The sequence below is a fragment of the Lagenorhynchus albirostris genome, chromosome 4 (assembly GCF_949774975.1).
Source record: "Lagenorhynchus albirostris chromosome 4, mLagAlb1.1, whole genome shotgun sequence".
Taxonomy (NCBI): Eukaryota; Metazoa; Chordata; class Mammalia; order Artiodactyla; family Delphinidae; genus Lagenorhynchus; species Lagenorhynchus albirostris.
In genome coordinates, this window is record NC_083098.1 from 145,015,789 (window position 1) to 145,036,882 (window position 21,094).

Below are 21,094 nucleotides of genomic sequence, written 5' to 3' on the forward strand. Positions count from 1 at the left end.
GGGGCTCCCACAGTCAGTGCCACGTGTGCTGAAGGACCAGGGGGTGGAGCAGGCCGGGCAACGTCAGGGGCAGAGACAGGCAGCATGACCTGCCTGGGGCGTGCGTGTGTGTGCACATATCTGTATCGAGTACGTACACGTGTGTCTTATGTGCATGTATTGTGTCTGATTACGTGCACTTGTATCTTTGTGTGACATGTCTGTGTGCAGACAGGTATATCTGTATGTGACTGTGTGCAGGGGTGTGTGTGCAGGGGTGTATCTATGTATGCGTGTGTTAATGCCTGTGTGTGTGATGTGTTGTGTGTATGCATGAGTGTATGTGTCTGTGTGAGTGTGTGTCCCTGCGTGAGTCTGTGTGTCTGTGTAAGTGTGTCTGTGTCTGTGCATAAATGTGTGTATGTCTGTATGTAGGTCTATCCGTCTCTGCGTGTGTCTGTCTGTGTGTGGCTGCATGTGTGTGTCTCTATGTGTGTGTGTGTCTAGTATTTCCATGTATATCTGTGTGTGTCGGGGACATGACAAGGGTGGGGCCTTGGGGACCCCAAAGGGCCCTGATGAGCAGAGGCGAGCAGGGGGTGCCCTGAGGGACTCAGCATTTCCTGGGCTCAGCCAGGCAGGGACCCCCCCACCCTAGATGAAAGAATGGGGCCCAAGGTCCAGCAGCCTGGCTCCAATCCTGGCCCTACTCCTCGGGGTCACACTGGACAAGGCTCTTTCCTCTCCGTGTGGAGCCCTGTTTCCAGCCGGGGGGTGGGGCGGGGCAGTCACATTCAATGACGGATCTCATATGAAGACAGCAGAGCCCGCACGTCTAGGTGCTGATGCTGCCGGGACACGCCCGACGCACGGCGGGCTCGCCAGACTCTGCTCTGACAGGGATTTGCTCTCCTTCTGGGCAGAGCCCAGCATCACGTTATCTTTAAGAATAAAAAATATTTAATATCTACAGAACTGTTGGTCAAACTCTAGATTTCTTAATTTACCACACCATCAAATCCACTGGCGACTTTGGAAAAGACCCGAAGAACAGGCTCAAACCCCAAGGTCCAGGGCTGGGAGGGAAGAGGGGACCTCCCAGCCATCTCAGGATCATGGAGCCCAGCCAGGCTGGCGGCAGAGAAGAGCTCAGTGAACGAACGCCTGAATGCATGGGAGCCAAGAGGAAGCTCCCTCCTCAAGTTCCGGAGGCATCAAGGCCCCTCCCCTCCCGGCCCCTCAGTCTGTCCCCAGCAGAGCAGGGCCGACACCGCCTTCCAGCGCTGGGTCCGCGCACCTCGCGGGTGACCGCGGGCACGCACGGTGCGCTCCGTGCCAGTGCCTCTTGACTGGGGCCATTTTGCTGCCGGGGGCTTTGGGCTGTGTCTGGACACAATTCTGGTCCTTCCAACTGGGCGTGGAAGGTGGGGGTCGTGCCCCAGGGGCCCGGAGGCCAGGAACGCTGCTCAAAACCCTCCAGGGCACAGGTCGGCCCCCACCACAAAGAATCGTCAGGCCCCAGATGTCAACAGCGCTGAAGTCGAGAAAGCCTGCTCAGGGCCTCGGTCCAGGTCTTCGCAGACGGGCAAAGCCAAGGAGCAGCCCGGACCACGCTGGGCCTGGGGGGAGGCGGGGCACGGCAGTGGCTGGAAGCCAGGCTGTCCCCGCCAGCTGTGTGACAGTGACCAAGTCACTTCACGTCTCTGTGCCCACTAAGACAGGGACGCATTTTATGGGGGTAGTAACAGGACCAGCCTCACGCAGCTGTCATGAGCGAACAGAGACAGGCGTGTGGTGTGAAGGATGCGTTTGAGGAATGAATAAGCGCACGTGAGCTGAACGCTCGAACTATTACCGCTGTTGTCTCGAGGGGGACACCTCGTGAGGGGCCGATTCCCTGCGGGAAGCCCCCCGCTCTGCCTCTTCCTGGATCAGCAGTGTGCCCGCCCCCAGGGCAGGGTCCGAGGCTCCGGGCAAACGTGCCACCTGCCGCCGGGGGGGACGTGCTCCGCACCTCCACACCGCCTCCTTGTCCCCGTAGACTCGGGGTAGAGTCTCACTAATAGTGAGCCGTGAACGTGGAGGCCAGGGCCAGGTGCGAGGACTGTTGTCATGGAAACGGCAATCCTCATCTTCTAAACACATCTGGAGCTCAGCATAGCTTCGCAGGGCTTTGCAAATGACAGGTGAATCTTCTGGGATGAATCCACTCGACAACAGCTGTCAATGCGCAGACGTCCTTGAGGGAGTGTGTCCCCACTGCCCGGGGGCAGGAGGGGGGCACACTTTGGCCTGGAAGGGCCAAAGCCTGCCACCCACTCATCCTCGCACCCTGGGCCTGGCTCTGCCATCACAGCCACAGGATGGACCTGGGCCCCTTCCCCAGCATGACCCTTCTAGAACCTTCCAAAAAGTCTCCTTGTTTCCCCTCAAGTGCCCCCTCCTCTAGCAGACGCGGTCATGGGTTCGAAGGCCCGGCTCTGCCACTAACTCGCATGGGACCCAGGACGTGTCAGGGGCCTCTCTGAGCCCCAGCTGTGGCCTCGGGCTGGGAGTGGGGTGCAGGATCAGACCCCCTCGCCCACTGTCCTCCTCAGATCTAACTGGGAGTGGAGGGGGGTCTGGGTCGAATCTGAGATTGACCTTTGATGGCAAGGAACCGACAGAGTTCTAACTTTAAAATGCCTGAGACGTTACGGGCTTGGCTTGCGATTTCTCTAAGGAGCCTGGGCCAAGCAGGAGGGCCTGCGAGCATCTGCTGGGAGAGATAGAAAAGGTTCAAGTGCATCCCACCCATTGGGCTCTGCACTGAACTGGCGACTCGACCCCCTGACTGTAACGCAGTGGCTGGGGGGCGGGGAGTGGCGGCCAGGAGGGACATTGGTTCCTGGGGGCTACAGCACCCTACAAGGCAGATGCACCCCACAAGGCAGCCACTGCACCCCACAAGGCAGCCCGCATGCCTGCTCCCCCCTTGGGGCCCAGCCCCTCCTCATCTTTCCACGTCATCCCCTCATTTAACCTCAGCCTTGCCACAAGAAAGGCTCACCCCATTTCCAGAGGGGGGACCGGGGCTCTGAGCCCGTCACCCACCCCTGATCACATGGACAGTGCAACCCCACGTGGGCGGAAGACACAGAAGCTCCGAGGGCCACAGCCCAGGTGGAGGCACGTCCGAAGGCCTGAGGACCCGCCCCGCCCACAGGACGGCCCCTCACGGGCACACAGCCAGCAGAGGCCTTGGATGCCAGGGCCCTGCCCCTTCCCTCCTGACCTCGGTGGGCCTCCTGATCCTGGCTCCGAGTGTGACCCCAGGTTCCGGGTGTGACCCCGTCCTGGCTGGGCTGGGCCCCAGCAGGTGGAGTCGAGCCCAAGAACGGGTCACGGGGCTCCTCAGCTTGGACAGGGCTGCCCCGGTCCAAGGTCCCGCGTTCCCAGCTCCTGGTTGCTGCCACACCAGGCTGCCCCTGCGGGCCACTGCCCACACCCACTGCTGACCCCACATCCACTCCCAAGGCCCGGAGACGGGACACAGCGTGCCCAGGGCACCCAGGTGGTGAGTGGCGGGGTCTATTCCTCACAGCCGGGCTCAGAGCTGCGCCCTGATTGGAGTGGCGCTGGGCCTCTCTGAGGGCTGCCCTGTGACCGGCTCCAACCAGCAACCGGTTCAGAGCTGGAGAGTACGGGAGGAGCCTGGAAAAGGGGAGCCTGGATGGGCGCCCAGCGGGCTCTCCGGGAGGAGACCCTCCCCCCAGGGCAGTCGGGGAGGCAGTGCAGGGCAGAAGCGGCGTGGAACGCTCAGGTGCGGTGGAGGAGCTGGCCACCCAGAAGGAGTGGTGCACCCCTCCCCAGGGAAGGCGTGGGCATCCAGCAAGAAGCGCTGATCCTGTTACTAAGCAACAGGCTCAGGCCAATGAGCGGAAGAGGGAAGCTCAGGTCCCTGGGACCAAGCCTGACTTCCACGGGAGCAGCTGGCCACTCTCCGCTTCCCCCAGGGAAGGCGGCCCCCAAAGGTGGCCATCTGCAGCTTTCCACCCTATGCAAGAAGGGCCGCGTCCCTCCCCCAGCTGCCACCACCTGCAGGGCAGACCACGCTGCGCAGGCTCACATTCCTAGCGTGCTCCCAACCCACCCCGGCACTACCTCCCTCAACAGCCATCTATGGCTCCTCGTTGCCTCCAGGATGCAGCAGGAGCTCCCTGGCATGGCTTTGCCGCCTGATTTCTTCACTTCCATTCCCTGCTCCCACATAGCACCCCCCTTGTCCACTCACATGGGGGTGGCAGTTGGGCCCAGCTCATGCAGTGCCCTCCCCTCAATGCCTACTTAACGAAAACCTGTGTTTTAGGTTTCAGAACAAAGGCCACCTCTTCAGAAAGCCTCTGGTCACAGCAGGGCGGGCTCCCCTGCTTTGGACTTTAAAGGCCTTGCCTCAAACCTCAGCCCCACCCCTCCCTAGCTGGACACTGGGCACCCAGCACTTCTGCTGCTCTCCACCAGGCTCAGGGCACTTATGCTCCTGCAGAAGGAGGGAGGGACTCCTGCCTGGCCAGGCTGCTCTGGGGACAAAAGGAGGTGGGAGCTGGGAAGACAATGCAGACATCCACACAGAAGCCAAGAACTGGTGATGAATGTGTAATGCCTTCCAGGCACAAAACCGGTTCTAAGCTGGGGATTATCACCATGGACTGCGAGAAGGGATAGGTTATAGAAGGGGTGGGTTACAGACCCATCTGGGGGTGAGGGCAGCATTTGTTCTTTGAAAACACAAATTTGATATTTTAAAATAAATTTCCATTTGGAGAGGGCAGCCTTTCTGCCCATGACATTTAAAAAAATCTCAAAAAAGTCTCAGACAATGAGTTTGTGATTGGGCATATTTCCCTTTTTACTTTGGCTGCCAGGAAGCTCTGGACAAACTCTTCAAACTAATCCCCGCCTTTTCAAATTTTGCTGTAGTTTTTGATTACTATCTCAGGCTTAATGATAATAGGGCTGTTTGTTGAAGCAAATTCTCAAAAATTTAATCAATCCAGACCTCAGCTGGAGAGCAAGTTTTGAACGGAGAACTCTCCTAGCAGACCTCAAAGCAACAGCCTCACCAACTGTGACTGCCGTGAGCTTGCCTCCCCAAGGGATGAAGGCTTCGCCTCATTTCCCAGATAAAATTGTTACCAGTCCCTGAAGCCAACACTCGGCTCCTGGGAGGATGTGCAGTCTCCTCTGTACAGACTTTCAGTGTCGCGGACAAGGAAGCGGGAGAGGACAGGAGAGTGAGGAGAGTCAGGGGCTGGCTCTGGAAGTCAATACAAACCCCTCCTCTGTCCCAGGACACGTGGCTCTGGCACTGGGACACCACAGCCACCATGCACACAGGATGGGCTCTGAACACCCCGTTTCTGCAGTGGGAGCCTGGTGGGAGCAGTCCTGGGGCGCTGGGCTCCCTCCCCGTCCCTGTGTCCCATCTCTGGTCCTGGAAGAGCCACCCACAGGGAAAGGCCAGCGCCTTTCTGCTCCCACCTCGCTCTCTGCCCCACGTCCACAAGCTCCTGACATGCCCCTGCTACTGGTTCGTTTTCACTAACAACCCCCTTCTTCATTCAAGAAGCATGTATTGAGCACCCACTGCATACGCACCCTGGCCCAGCTCCCAGGGGACGGAACACGTAATCCAAGAGCCCCAGACCCCAGGAGCCCAGAGGTCACTGTTCTCCTAGTGGCTCTCCTGAAGGGCTCCCGGATGCTCTGGAAATAACTGCGGGGAGCTGAGTGTGGGTGCGGGAGGGAGAAGGCCAGAAGGAGGCCAGAAGGCTTCCTGGAGGAGGTGGGCTAGAGCCGGGCTGAAAGGTGGAGTGGCACAAAGGGGGGAGGGCACAGGCTGAGCAAAGGCTTAGAGGCAGGAGTACCCCAGAGACGCCTGGCCCTGGCTCCCTTCGTTGTGTTCATCCACAGTTATTCGCTTCCACTACTTCTGGTCCCAGTGGTGTCGGGCCCGCCGCCCGGCACCGCCAAGCCCCCTCCGCCACGCCGTGCTGCGTCCACTTACTCCAGAGGCCCTGGGACAGGGGCGCGCTGCCGCCCGCCGCCCGGCACCGCCAAGCCCCCTCCGCCACGCCGTGCTGCGTCCACTTACTCCAGAGGCCCTGGGACAGGGGCGCGCTGCCGCCCGCCGCCCGGCACCGCCACGCCCCCTCCGCCACGCCGTGCTGCGTCCACTTACTCCAGAGGCCCTGGGACAGGGGCGCGCTGCCGCCCGCCGCCCGGCACCGCCACGCCCCCTCCGCCACGCCGTGCTGCGTCCACTTACTCCAGAGGCCCTGGGACAGGGGCGCGCTGCCGCCCGCCGCCCGGCACCGCCACGCCCCCTCCGCCACGCCGTGCTGCGTCCACTTACTCCAGAGGCCCTGGGACAGGGGCGCGCTGCCGCCCGCCGCCCGGCACCGCCACGCCCCCTCCGCCACGCCGTGCTGCGTCCACTTACTCCAGAGGCCCTGGGACAGGGGCGCGCTGCCGCCCGCCGCCGTGGGCAGGGAGCACTTCTGGCACATGCATTCCTTGCCGTTGAAGGTCACTCGGTCCCCGGGCGGGAAGGGCAACCTGAAAGAAGACAGCGCATTACCAGCCAGGACCACCTCCTGGCTCTTCTCCTGGGTGAGGGGAGCCCCATCCTAGACACCACGCCGTCACCTCCCCGGGGACCACAGGCCCAGGACGCTGGGTGTCTGCGTGCAGGCGCTGCCGCTGGGCCATCTTAGCCTTAGTTTCCTCATCGGCACCGGCAGGTAGAACCGTGGTGCAGTGGGCCAGAGCAGTGGGGGCCGGCCAGTGCTTGCACGGGGCGATCAACTGGGCAGTCTCAGCCGTTGGCCTCCTCCATCCAACCCTGCCTCCTCTGACCGCCCAGCACGCTTTGTCAGTTCAATACTCATGGCAACAGCACCGTTTACTGAGCATCTACTAGGTGCCAGGCCAGGTTCTATGACAGATTCCTTAATGCCTGCCTCATTTATCACCATTAAGATGCTTGCCCAGGTTGGTCTTTGCTTTGTTTTTCTCGATGGGTGAGAAAATTGAAGTTCAGAGAGGATAGTTGACTTTTCCAAGGACACACGGCTGCTGCCCGTCAGAACCAGACTCAAACCAAGACCTGTCTGACTCCAAAGCGCCGTGATTTGCCTCCCTGGGTCTCTCAGAAAGCAGTGCCGCTAGGAGCATGCAAGACTGTATGCTGGACTCCGTCTTTAAAGTCTGGCATTTTTTTCATCATGGATTTCTTTTTTGCATTCATTCCAATTTCTGAAGTATCACATTAAAATATCATTTACCTTGATCACTTTTTTTGGCCTCCCCTTAAACTCTGCATCCAAAGCAGAGTCCCTAGTCCCAGCCCTGGGGCAAGGGGAAGTTACGGCCCTGGGCTGCCCAAGCGAGGCCGGTGGGGGCAGCAGAGCCGGCCCACCTGCTTCAGCCCCGGAACTTCCCCTCTGGTGACAGAGGTGGATCGGGTGCCCGCCTCTGGTGAGCTAGGGTCAGGCCACCTCCTGCCACTGGGCCACCTCCTCCCCCAGTTCAGCCTGGCAAGAGAATCTGAGCCCTGTGGGCGGCAGTCTCTGAATTATCTGGACCAGGGCACACCCCGTCCTCTGGCTTAAGCCTTCGTCGTGTCCCCCCCGCCTCCTTCGGGACTGGACAAGGCCAGGCACAGCCAGGTGCTCGACAGGTCACTGTCAGTGAAAGAATGAGCAAGTACGTGAACACGTCAATAACCGAAGGTCCCCCTGGAGGCCTAGCTCAGCCGCCTTCCCCTGCAGGGCCTCCTCTCGGAGCCTGCCTGGGTCACGCCGGCTCCAGTCCAGCCCCGACTCTGCGACCAGAAGAGCTTTCTGACCCATGAGGCTGCCAAGCCTTCCCGTGAAAAAGCCCCGCCAAAGCCCCCCACTTTGTGGGGCTGGCGTTCAGGGCCCTAGGCGGATTCAGCAGGGCCCCAGCCAGCCAGTCTCAGCTCTTAGGGAGCAAGGACCTATATAAGCTGAGCTGAACCCCGTCCCAAGACTTGCGAGATGGTCCTGCCGCTCTCCGTCCTTCAGCTGCCCTGGCAGCTATCTGACGCCGTGCGCTGCATCCCGCGTGGTTAGTGCTGGGGTCTACCTCTCTCCCACCTGCTGTCTTGCAGCTGCCTTGGTAATGGGGGTCTTGGGCCACAGCGGGAGTCCCTTGCCATCCCTGGATGCGCTCGGAGAGAATCTCTGGCTGTGTGACCCAGAGCAAGCTGCTTAACCTCTCCGAGCTCCTGCTTCTCACTTGTAAAACGGGACTACGGACATCTGTGTCTCAGGCTGTTATTCATCCATCCGTGCATCTGACCTACAGCATGGAAAGCTCTAGTATTATGCCTGGGACCCAGGAGGGGCTGAATGGATGGTAGCTATTATTTTATTAATTCAACTTCATTGAAGTATATGTTGACAAATGTACACACTCATGTAACCAGGACCACAGTCATGGTATGGGACATTTCTGTCCACTGTAAAAAGCCTGCTATGACCGTCCACACTCATCCCCCCACCCCGGCCCCAGGCGGCTATGATCGGCGTTCTGTGCCATGGATCAGACTTGATCTTCTGGAACTGCCTATAAATGGAATCACACGGTACGCAGTCTTTGATGTCTTGTTCTGCTGCGTGTTTTTGAGATTCACTCACACGACTGCACACACCACTGGTTTGTTCTTTTTGATTGTCAAATGCTGCTCCTTTGCACGGATGAACTGTTCATGTCCAAGGACATTTGGATTCTTTCCAGTTTGGGACTGTTACAAATAAAGCTGCTAAGAACGTTTGCTGCCAAGTCTGTGTGGCCGTGTGCTTTTGTTTCTCCTGGGTAAATACCTAGGAGCGGAATTGCTGGGCCACGTGCTAACTGTGTGCCTAACTTCACAAGACACTGCCAAACTGCTTTCTGTAGAGGTTGCACCACTTTGCCTTCCCACCAGAGACCTGTGACAACTCCTTTCACTCTGTATCCTCACCAACACTTGACACTATCCATCTTCTTACTGTGAGTCATTCTAGAGGACATTGGATGGTATTTCAACGAGTTTTAATTGGAATTCCCCTGATGACTAGTGATGTTAATGTAATCATTTCATTTGTTTATTGGTCATTTACATACATTTTTGTGAAGTATCTGCTAAACTCCTTTGCTCATTTTTAATAGTGTTTTTGGTCTTATTATTGAGTTGTAGAAGTTCTTTATATATTGTAGATAACTGTGTTTCACCAGATATGTATCTTCTATTAAGCTGATGGCTTGCTTTTTCATTTTCTTGATGTCTTTTTTTGTGTGTGTGTGGTACACGGGCCTCTCACTGTTGTGGCCTCTCCCGTTGCGGAGCACAGGCTCCGGATGCGCAGGCTCAGCGGCCATGGCTCACGGGCCCAGCCGCTCCGCGGCATGTGGGATCTTCCCGGACCGGGGCACGAACCCGTGTCCCCTGCATCGGCAGGCGGTCTGTCAACCACTGCGCCACCAGGGAAGCCCTCAGGGAGTTTTTTATTTCAGAAATTTCAATTTTCATTTCTATAATTTCCATTTGGTTTCTTTCCATGTCTTCTATAATGTTCCTGCTTATGTTCATGCTTTCCTCTGCATACTTAAATATATTTACATCGGCTGTTTTAAAGTCATCGTCTGCTAGTTTCACCATTGATCTCATTTCTGGGTCTGTTGCTACTGACTGATTTTTCTTCTGGCCCTGGGTCACGTTTTCCAGCTTCTTCTTATGACCGGTCACATTTGATGGGTGTTGGACATTGTCGATTTTATGTTGTTGAGGGCTGGGTTTTCTTCTCTTTCTACGAAGAGTGTTACACTTTACTTTGGCAGGCAGTTAGCTCGCTTGCAGACCAGCGTGATCTCTTTGAGGCTTGTTCTTGAACTTCGAGCAGGTTTACGCCTTCACTCTAGGGCGATTTCAGTTCCGCTAATAAGGCATGATGCTTTTGGTGTCCCCACTGCATGCCTGGGTGTTCCACAAGGAATCTCCACCTGGCCAGAACTCGAATGTCTCCCAGCCCTGGGAATGTTTAGCTTACAGTAACCTGGTCATTTTTTGCCCAACCTTGTGAAATTTCCTCTCCGTCTACATGGCTTCGTGTTTAGTCCAAGAGTCAAAGGCACCTCTGTGCAACTCTCCTGATGTTTCGTTCTGCATAGCTCTCTCCCTTCTGCTATGCTGTTCTGCCTCTCACATCACTGTCTCTTAACTTGGGGAGGATGCCATGCCCTACCTGGTTCCCTTCCTGTCCTCTGGTTCAAGAAACAGCCTCCAGGCAGAAAGCTGGGTGGTCACAGGGGTCCCTTCTTTCGTCTTCCCTCTGTTAGTCCTGAGCTGCCTGTACGCCAGTATCCCAAAACAGTTGTTTTGCATATTTTTTCCAGTCTTCTAGTTTTTTATAGCGGGTGGGTAAGTCCAGGCCCAGTGACTCCAGCACGACAGGGCTGTCAGGTATTATTTTTACGATATCGGATTACAGAGGTGATCTTTCAAACCCACTGTGATTATGTCACCCCTTGTCTCTAAGCTACGTTCACAGAAATCAAACATGCAGATTATCCTTGGGGGAACCTTGACCCACGCACGCTGCAATGACACACGGTGACTCTTCCGTTAGAAATGTCCCTTGTCATGGCTCCTTCCTGGCCCAGCACCTCCTCCCACCCCCACCCCCAACAAAAGCTTCCCTTTTCGCCTAGAGCACGTGCCACAACTACAGAAAACAGCGGGAACAACACTCAACAAGGCCCCTTTCAACTGGGTGTGGTGAGACAGAGAGAACAGAGAATAAACTCTGGGGGTTTCATTCTTTGTTTTCTAGACAGAACATTCCCCCTGGGAGCAATGTGTCTGGGGCTGTGGTGGGTGGGAGGGAGGGAGGGAGGGAGGGAGGGAGGGGGGAGGCAGGATGCCCACGTGGGAGGGCTGCCTGCTGCTGCCCCCAAGCCCCAGAGGTGCAGGGCAGAGAGGGGAGCGGGTGTAGCCTTGCTGCCGGGGCTGAGGACCTCATTCTGTCTCTAGCGGCCATTCACCGGACACCTGCTCTGTGGCAGGCGGCAGGCGCCGGAGGAGTCAAATCCAGTCCCTGCCCACGTGGTGCTGCCGTCAAGCAGCTCTGGGACACGGTGCCACAGAAGGGTTGTAGGGCCCAGGATGCAGGGGAGCCGCGACGAGGGACAGGGAGGGGACAGGGAGGCTGGGGGGAGGCAGCTCTTGCTGCACTGCTGTGTCCCCAGATGCTGTGCCCGTAGGGTCTGGGCTAATGCAGCTCCAAGTCACCAGAGCCAGCCTGGGGCCTGGCCCACGGAGGCATCTAGAAAAGCCTGGATGAATGAATGAATGAATGAATGAATAAAGGAATGAAGGGACTGGAACAGACTGTGAAGCTCCTCTCAGCCAGGCTGGGAGGCTCAGACTTTCTCGTGGAGGTCATGGGGGTGGGGTGGAGGAGTGACAGGCAGAGGGAAAACAGGGACCCCAGTGTGGAGGCCTTGGCAGGACTCCAGGGAGGTGAGTTCTGGGTCTGAGTAAGGCAGTGGCTGGGCACGGAGAGGCCGAAGCGTGGGCGCTGCAGACACTGACGTGAGAGGAGACGAGGTGGAGGCTGCGGACGGGCGGGGGCTGGTGGGCGGGGCCGAGAGGGCACAGGCCGTGGGCGAGCACCTCCCCAGAAGCCACCAGAGGCCTCGTGCTGGCAGTCTCAGAACCCACGGGCCTCTGCATCCCGGAAAGAGGGCTTGATCCTGTGCTGCGGGCAAGGGGTGGGGGCCTGCAAGGTGTGCGGCTGGATGAAGGTGTGCCTCAGAGCAGGGCCAGGGTCCACCTGCCATCCCTTGGCTGGGTCCCACCTCCCTCCCGGCCATAGGAGACAATGGGAGGGAGGGAAGGAGGGAGGGAGGGAGGAGGGAGGAGGGAGGAGGGAGGAGGAAGGAGGAGGGAGGAGGGAGGGAGGAGGGAGGAGGGGGGAGGGAGGAGGGGGAGGAGGGAGGAGGAGGGAGGAGGGAGGGAGGGGGAGGGAGGGAGGAGGGAGGGGTAGGGAGGAGGGAGGAGGGAGGGGTAGGGAGGAGGGAGGAGGGAGGGCTGGGGAGGGGCGGTTGCAGGTCCCACACTCACCGGCAGACGGCACACACGAAGCAGTTTGGGTGGTAGGTCTTGCCCAGCGCCGACACCACCTCGCCCTCGATGAACTGATCGCAGCTGAAGCAGCGGGTCCCGTACAGCCTCTGGTAGTCCTGGGTGCAGATGTACTCGCCCTGCCGCGCGAAGAAGCCGCCCTCGGCCAGGTCACAGCCGCATTCTGGGGACACACGGGAGGGGCCGAGGTAGCAGGTGACCACCAGCTCCCCAGTCCCGCCGGGCTCCGCGCGTATCCCTCACTACACACAGGCTTCGGTGCGAACTCAGGGTGGCTCGCTGAACCCTCGGGGGGCCAGGCCCTAAGCACAGACTCCAGCTCCGGCCCCTCAGCCTGGAGACGAGTGGCTTTTCTTGTGGAAGCTTCTAGAAAGGGGCACGGACCCGGGATGAGAAGCAGGCTGTGCTGAGGGGCCAGCCCAGCGCCTCCTCGCCTCCTGAGCCCACCAGGGACGCAGTGCTGATGCCCCATGAGCCCCCCCCAACCCCCGCTCCTCCAGGTGGGCTGTTCCCAGCAGGAAAATGACAGATGGGGAGGCGGTTCACACCTGAGCACCTACCGCGTGCTGGGCCCTGTTCTGGGGGGGAGGATCCCCTGGCCACAGTGAGGCTTCCTGACCCCCTCCACCCGTCTCCCCCAGCATGGACGAGGCCAGACCCCCTGCAAAAGGGAGAGAGGCCGGGCACACTCGCACTGACCCCTCATATACCTCCTGCCCCAGGGAGGACCAGGGGGACGTTGCCAGGCGGAGGATGGAGTGCCTGCCCTCAGGACAGGCCCCAGGGCACATGGGAACCAGGCTTGGTTCCAGAGGGAGCAGCCTTCGCGCCCTCCCTGGGGAGGCCCAGCCTGCCAGCCCGTCAGGGCGGGGTCTTTGTGGGTTGCAGCCCCCCAGCCAGAGCCTTGAAATACCATGTAGCCCATCTTTGAATCAACGCCTAAAAATTTTCATCAAAACTTTAACCGATTGCAGAGGCTGTAGTTTCTGGTGAACTGTAAGCACTGGCATCTTTAAATTTAACTAGTAGATCGTAGATGTCGAAGCAAGACCACTGACCTCTGTTTACAAAACCCAGAGACAGGCTCTGAGTAAAAGCAGGCATTTCACCTTGTTCCTCGTTTGCTAGGAAAGCCTATTGCCATCTCTTTCCCCCACAGAACTGCGTGCACACGTGACGTGTTTCAGAGATGGAAGGCGCCTGTGGCTCTCTGCAACAAAAATCCCTCCGTCTACGTGGAAATTGATTTATTAGGAATTTCTTATGGCCACCAGGCTCTAAATATTTAATAGCTTATTCTGGGTAGTGTTGTGATGACTGCTACTAGTATAAAGCTATCAAAACAACACATATGTTGTAAATTTTGGTAAATTATTATTACGTGGATAGAGGACAAGCTTTTCACAGTGCAGCTCTTGACGACACGGATGGTGGTGGTCGAGGGGAGTTCCTGGTGTCTGATCAAGGGAGCCCCGACTTTTAAACTCCACCTTGTTTGGCGCCCTGGGGGATTGGAAGGCGAGGGCAGCCGAGCAGCCTTCCTCCATTGCAGGTGGCTTCTCAGGCTGGTCAGTTTGGGAAGAGCAAGTGTGGGAGTCTGAATCTCCAAGGGTCTTGGGGTCCCCGGGGGTCAGGTCTGCTTGGTCTGGTCAGCAGTGCCCTTTCAGCTCATGCACCGGTCGGTGCACACGACCCAGGACCTGGGGGCTCCGGGGGGCTCTGCCAGGTGGGACCCACTCAGCTCAGCTCCCACCCCTACACAGGGCGAGGTGGTGGGCCTCTCCCGGGTGTCCCTGTCCCCTCACCTGGGCCACAGGGCTGCACGTGCTGTTACCCGGTTACAGCCACCAGAGTGGCTGGAAATCCTTCCTTCCACATCGTCAAGGAGCTGTTGGCTCTTTGGACATAAGGCTGAGCAGCTGGAAGCCCAGACTCCAGGGCTGCCTGGGGGATGCAGGCTCCACTCGTGCACTGCGCTGTGTGCCCCTGGGCAAGGCCCTGATCTCTCTGGGCCCCCAAGTCCTCATCTGGGCCTACTCAGAGGTGAGAAGGGCAGCACAGAGGCACATCCTATGCTAGCGTGACATAAGCCCCAAGTCGTGCGGGGCCACCATCCAGGCCATCGTTTTACTGACGTCACTCACCCCAGGAGGCCCGAGGCCGGTGCCCAGCTCTAAATCCTTCTCTCACCCAGCCCGAGAGTGAAAAGCCTTTGTTCAGTCTTGCACCACAGGGCTTCCCTGGTGGCGCACTGGTTAAGAATCCGCCTGCCAATGCAGGGGACACGGGTTCGAGCCCTGATCCGGGAAGATCCCACATGCCGTGGACAACTAAGCCCATGCACCACAACTACCGAGCCTGCGCTCTAGAGCCCGCAAGCCACAACTTCTGAAGCCCGCGTGCTACAACTACTGAAGCCCATGCGCCACAAATACTGAGCCTGCGCTCTAGACCCCGTGAGCCACAACTACTGAAGCCCGTGCGCCTAGAGCCCGGGCTCCACAACAAGAGAAGCCACCGCAATGAGAAGCCTGCGCACCGCAACGAAGAGTAGCCCCTGCTCAACGCAACTGAAGAAAGCCTGCGTGCAGCAACAAAGACCCAACGCAGCCAAAATAAATACATTTATTTAAAGAAAGAAAATCTTGCACCACAGCGTAGGCCAAGCAGATGTACCCCGACTCGGGAAGCACAGGCTCCCTGAGGCCTCTGTAGGAGAATTAGTGACTTTTTCAGTAAACGCTGCCTGTAACAATTCAGCCCTTGAGTGACGGGCTGGTTCACGGACACCCTTGGCTCTGGTACTAGGCTCATTTTTTTTCTTTTCTTTTTTTAAAGATTTATTATTTATTTATCTTATTTACTTTTGGCTGTGTCGGGTCTTAGTTGCGGCACACAGGATCTTCGTTGAGGCGCGCAGGCTTCTCTCTAGTGGCGTGCGAGCTCCAGGGCTCATTTTCTAATCTTCCTAAAGATATGACCGTATTGACTGTTCTTCGAAGGAGAAGAATGTGAAGAGGGATCTAGCGCCCCACTATAACCTGCATCTACATCACGGAGGCACCAGAAGACTGAATTAAAGCCGCTTTCCTGCCCCGAGAGCCGGGCCCGGCCAATGCTACATCCTCCCTGCCCGGCCCCGGTCATCTCTGCTACTGACTGGATTGTAGCTGGCTGGGTCCACTAAGGTCGGGGCCAGACAGTAAACCCAGACCTCTGCCTGCTAAAAATTAAGAGTCCAAATTCGTTAATAATTTTGAACGTCCTAATCAAGACAATATATTCTCCTCACATTCCATCTGTCTATCCAAGTAGCCGAGACCCAGTGAAGGGCACCAAGCAGCTGTGGGTGACCCGGAGCAGCCCGCCCCCCATCTTTGGCGGTCACTGTGGTCACTTCTGAGAAACGGTCGGGAGGGGGCGGGCCATGGTGGGAAGACAATCTGCACCACTTTCTGGAACACCCTTTGGCATCGACTCAAAGGAATGTGAAAACCGCTCCTACCCTTTGACCCAGTCGTCTCTCTCTGGGACTCTATCCCAAGGAACTGACCGTGAACGTCCACAGAAGCGTTCTTGCATGGTGTTGGCTGCAGCATCACTACAGTATAATGTAGGAAATAAACGCTGGGCTTTAGGGACAGGCAGCCTGGGCATGAATGCTTCCTCCTGTTGCTTCCAGGCTGTGTGACCTGGGGCAAGTTACTTAACCTCTCTGAATCTCAGAGTCCTCACCTGTAACAAAGGGTTAACCATACTGATCACTCACGGGATGAGGCATAGGAAACTGACCAGCCCAGTGCCGGGCTGGAATCGATGTAAACGTTTAAGAGCTGAGGAATGGCTAAGTCTGCTGCAGGCCAGGCATCTGAAGGAATCTGGGTATATACTGAAATTGATGTTGAAGGATGTATGATGGGGAAAGGGCTTACACAGTCCCTTAAAGAGAATACATCGGGACACGGAAATAAATATACAACAGGACTTCAGATCGAAAAGACTCTTACAAAGGAGAAGATTGGAAGGCTCTCTACCCAAATACGGACGGCAATTCCCCTGGGGTGGTCAGCTCAGGGATGCTCCTGTCCTGGTGTCTGGGAAGAGGAGAGAGTGATTGATGTTAAAACACAAAGCAGCCCGAGAACCCCAGGGCGTTCATGTGAGTTGGAGGGAGCTGGCTCAGGGCAGCATGGTCACTGCCAGCCCAGGTCCTGACCTAACCTCTGCCTCAGATGCTCCATCTGAAAATAACAGGCCCACGTCACCGGAGATGGCTTCCTGCCGTGACTTTCCACAATTCTGCCATGTGGGCCTGTTCTCATAAACGTCCCTGGAACGCAATCCCTTTGCCCCATTCCCTTGTCACCCCCAGTCGCTAAGACCAGCTCTGGGTGTGTCTCTTCATGGTCCCCATGGGGTTGTGTCCTTGTGGACAACCCCACCTGCTGTTACCAAGTTACAGGCAGAGCTGGTGGCCTCTTCCCCCAACACACACACACACACACACACGCACACAGGCTTCCCTCCCTCCTGTTTCCTTCGCTCATTCTGCAGTCATGAGCGCGCTCAGTCCTGCTGTCACACAGATCAGAAAACGCCTGCTTTCCTGAGGTCACACATGGTTGTGGCCTCACCTTTTCATCATTTCAGAGTCGGGGCCCTTGTTTCCCAGGCACCACGAGCAGGGCTACAAAAGCTCCTGGTTGAAAACAAATGTTCTAGGGACTTCCCTGGCGGTCGAGTGGTTAAGACTCTGCGCTTCCAGAACCCAGACCTTCTGGCAGGGGGCGCCGGTTCAATCCCTGCTCGGGGAACTAAGACCCTGTATGCTGCGTGGTGCGGCCCCCCTGCCACAAAAGTCCTAAAAGCGCAGAACTCTACTACACGTAAAAGGTCAAGAGAACCGGATATGTTTTCCTGTGCAAATTTCAGTTGTAGCAGTGGCGACATTTCATTTTTTCTTGAGGATGTGCTATGTGCGGATGCTTGCTATGTTTCTATCTTACACAGATTCCCATTTTGTATCGTGAAACTAGAGCTGGCTGGATTTCAAGACAATCCAGAAGCAGACGCCCCCTCACACGCTCGTCCAAGCTGCCGTGGTCTCAGGCTGGGGCCCAGGCCCTTCTCCCCACCCTGCCCTGGCCTCCGCTCATCAGCACAGCACCCAGTGGTCCACGAAACTAAAATGGACAGGATCCTCCTGTGTTCTTTCTCTCGCGGTGTCGCAGCCCAGGTCCTCACGAGGACCCCCTTCCCCCCAGCCTTCCCCCACTCCCCCTCCTCACTCTACTCCAGACACACAGGCCTCGTGCTGTCCTGGAACCTGCCAGGCACACTTCCCTGCTTCAGTGTCACTGCACTGGCTGTTCCCTCTGGCTGCAATGCTCTTCCCTCACCTCCTTCAAGTCTTCGAGCAAAGGTCACCTCCTCCACGAAGCCTGCCCTGATTACCCAATTTAAAATAGTAACTCCCCGGCACTCCCAGCCCCGTCTTTATCTTGCTCTTTGTCTTCCCCTTCCTAGCACTTCACTTTCAGCATATGATGAAATTGGCTTGTTTATTCTATCTAGTGCTTATTGTCTGTCTCCCTGCCCTAGAGTGTGATCTCCACAAGGACAAGGATGTCTGTTTTGTTCACGGATGCATCCCAGGCACCCAGAACACTGCCCAGCACGGAGTATGTGCCCAGTCGGGTTGTTGAATGAAACTGAGGCTAAGGAACATGTCTAAGACCCACATGAGCTGGGGGTGGAAGAGGTGGGAATTGAACCCAGACCTTCTGGCATCACAGCCCAAGCCTGAGGCGGCCAAGACGGTCTGGAGAATGATGTGATTTCTTTCACAGGTTTTCAGGTTTAACTTTCAGATTTTGAGATGTAAACCAAGGCACATCAAGCCAGTCCCTGGGTGGCAGGAACCCAACACGTCGGGATCTCCTGGATCAGAATTAGACACAGTTGTCTTCTGGGCTAACAGACCCTGTTTCGGTCGGCCTGGCAACACACCCACCCAGGGACGAACACGGCTGGAGTCAGTCAGTCCCCATCCTCCTGTTACTCTTTGCCGGTGGAGTGGATGTGTGACCTAGTTCTAGCCAGCGAGTCATACAGGAAGCCTGTGTGGGCTTCCAGGGAAAAGGTTCTCCTCCCTGATCGAAGGGAGATTACCCTGATGACCCAGTCAGAGTAATCATGCAGGGGGAGGGCCCCTTTGCCTGTGCACACCCCTGCCCAACTTCTTCCCCAGGGCTGAGTGTCCACCTGTGAGGATGTGATGTTTGGAGCTACAGCAGCCATCTTGAGACCATGAGGAGAGTTACTGCTGACATGTATAAGATGGGGGGGGAGAGTTGGGGGTGGGGAGTGGAAAAAGAACCTAGCCTTTGATGACTTCTTTGAGCCGTTAAATTAACCAGCTCTAGGGGTGAGGAGGCGACCTCCAGAATTCCTGTTAAGATGACACATATCCGCGTAACTTAAGACCAACTATAAGTTGGGTCTTCTTTTTTGTTCATCCAAGAGCACCCTCAATGATTCACAGACTTTGCATCTTCATGAGAGCCTGGATAAAAGCTCAATCTAAGACTGCAATCCTCAAGCTTCACAAAACACAACTTCTCAAAAGCTTGCAGGAAAACTCAGATGCTCCCTGTCACCCTTCAGCAGGTGAAGCAGACATGCCACCTACTGAAGGCAGGGGCCCCCGCTCTGCCGGCAGGCTGACACGGCACCTGGCACAGAATGAATCTGTGGGTGGGTGGACGCGTGTCCGCCCCCTCCTCACCGGGACGCAGACCCTGCTGGGGGCCCTGCACCCCATCCCTCCATGCCGGGTCTGGGGCAGAGCTGAGGCTCGTGGGAAGGGCTCCCCCCACTCTCGCCAGCTGCTCCCACAGGTGTCAACCAGGCGAGTCACACGTCACCCTTTGCTTCCTCATCCTTCACTTGAGACAACGCCTCAGCCCCCCTAATACTGGAGGACTTTGGAAGAAAACACACGGAAAGCACTGAGCTCACAGGAAGTGCTCAGCAGAGGTGAGAGAAGGTGAGAGAAGGAAGCCTCCTCGGCAGGACCGGCAGGCTCCCGGGCAGCCCGCGAGGTTCAGTCCCCCTCCTTCGGCCCTGCTGCGCCTTCCACACTGCGCCCCGCACCGCGGGCACAGGCCTGGCCGCCTCCGACGGCCCAGCTCTCCTCTTCTTTCTCTGGCTGAACTTAGAGCCAAAACGCCACCTCCTCCGGGAAGCCTTCTCTGGAAGTTCCCAGATCCCTCCCGGTGGGCCACCTTCCCAGCACTCGGCTTCTACCACTAACACCCAACTACTCCCGGCAAGCTGGTAGATTGATCTCCTCACCAGACCTCACCTGTCAAAGGTAAATCTCACGTCTTCCTACTTAGCGCTTTCCAAAGCCGGGCCTGGTGCACAGCAGGGCCTCCTGAGACTGTGGTGGGCTGAGGGGACTCAGGCAGTTAACGGGCCCCGTGGTGCTGATAAAAGCCACATCGCTGGATTATCTTACACGTGGCGTATTTCCCATCTTTGCCCATAAAGCCCAGGGGCTCACTGCCCCCGCGGCCCGTCGAGGCCCACATGCGAATGTCTGTGCCTCTCTGGACGTCGTTTCAAACCCGCAGGAGAGCAGGCTGTGATGACACCGCTTGCTGTCCAGAGGCAAGGAGGGGTTTGCAGGGCCATTAAAAGAATTCTTTCTTTAAAACTGCCAATTCTTTGGGTTTGGACACTGTGTCAGATTGGTTTGATCTGCCCATCCCTTCCCCAAAATGCTACTTTTCATTTATTCTCAGGAAACTAAATGCAAATACACGAAACCCCGTTGTGCACGACAGAATATGTAGTGACTTGAGCGTAGGGAGAAAGGTTAGGCTGGAAGGACGCCCCGAGCAAAGCCTGGCTCAGATAGAGGGACTTCAAGTGATTTGTTTTACTTTCTTCTTATCCTTTTGGTATTATCTGAATTTAGTGATAGTCATGTTATTTTTTATAATCGGAGAAAAAGCCGTGTTCATTTGGAGTGAACAGTAACGTTTTCAGTCCCGCTCTGGGAGGGTGCAGGGGCGCCCGAGGTTCGTGGCCCAGCTTAGGTCCTGTGCACCCTGAGGTGCTGAGTTCATGCCACCAGTGACGGCCATTCACCGTGTGGCTACGGGGCCCAAGCGGCCACTTTGCTCTGGCCAGTGGATCACGGACGTGGCTACGGCCATCCGAGGACACTGCCCGGGACCTGGACCTCGTCCTCTGGCCCTCCCCCTTGGGCAGATGCCCCCGTCACCCCCACACGGGGGGGACACGGGCCACGCTGAAAAGATCACGCTGTTGTATGAAGGTTTGGGGTCCGTTTTTCCAGCATCCCAGATCTAACGAGTTTCTGGGGCCCAGCGTGGCAGCTGGGAGGCGGGCTCGGCCACACGGCAGGGCTGTGCCTGGCCCCATCGCGGACGTGGGTCGGCGCTCACCTTTGCAGACGAAGCACTGGATGTGGAAGTACTTGCTCTGCACCCGCAGCACCTCCCCCCTGCACACGTTCCCGCAGGTGTTACACAGGATCGCCGTGCTGGCCGGCTTCTCCGGGGCACCGTGGGCAGCCTGGGGCTCCGACACTGTGGGGAAAAGGCGCTGTGTTAGAAAGTGGGACATGCCGGGCACCAGTGGGCAAACCAGCGACTGTGCGAGGACTCGGGGCCCAACGCATCTCCCAGCACAACCCACAGGGCTTCGGGGGACCAGCGGAGGTCAGGTCATGCGAGACCCCGACAGCGGTCCTGTCCCCCACCTCTGTGTGCCCACCTCCCAAAGGGCAGCTGATCCCCCTGCGGCCCTGACCTGGCACGACTGTGGCCCTCAGGGGCCTGGTGAGCTGGCCAGTCCTTCTGCAGCCAGGGACCCAGGTCCCCTCTCCTGAGA

At 57.4% G+C, this 21,094-nt stretch overlaps 1 protein-coding gene across 24 annotated transcripts in view; it reads right to left on the reverse strand.

Annotated features, from left to right (window-relative positions):
• ABLIM2 (actin binding LIM protein family member 2) overlaps nucleotides 1-21,094 on the reverse strand; it is a 152,055-nt gene that overhangs the window by 90,615 nt on the left and 40,346 nt on the right. For all 24 annotated transcript variants that reach the window (XR_009540427.1, XR_009540445.1, XR_009540444.1 and 21 more), the window contains exons 2-4: nucleotides 20,647-20,790; nucleotides 12,149-12,332; nucleotides 6,461-6,576 (exon numbers count right to left, since the gene is read on the reverse strand). Coding sequence is in view for 3 of the 24 variants with exons in the window: in XM_060148773.1 (XP_060004756.1) it covers nucleotides 6,461-6,576; nucleotides 12,149-12,332; nucleotides 20,647-20,790 (444 nt within the window). In the remaining 21 variants the exon portion in view is untranslated. The remainder of the gene's footprint in view (nucleotides 1-6,460; nucleotides 6,577-12,148; nucleotides 12,333-20,646; nucleotides 20,791-21,094) is intronic.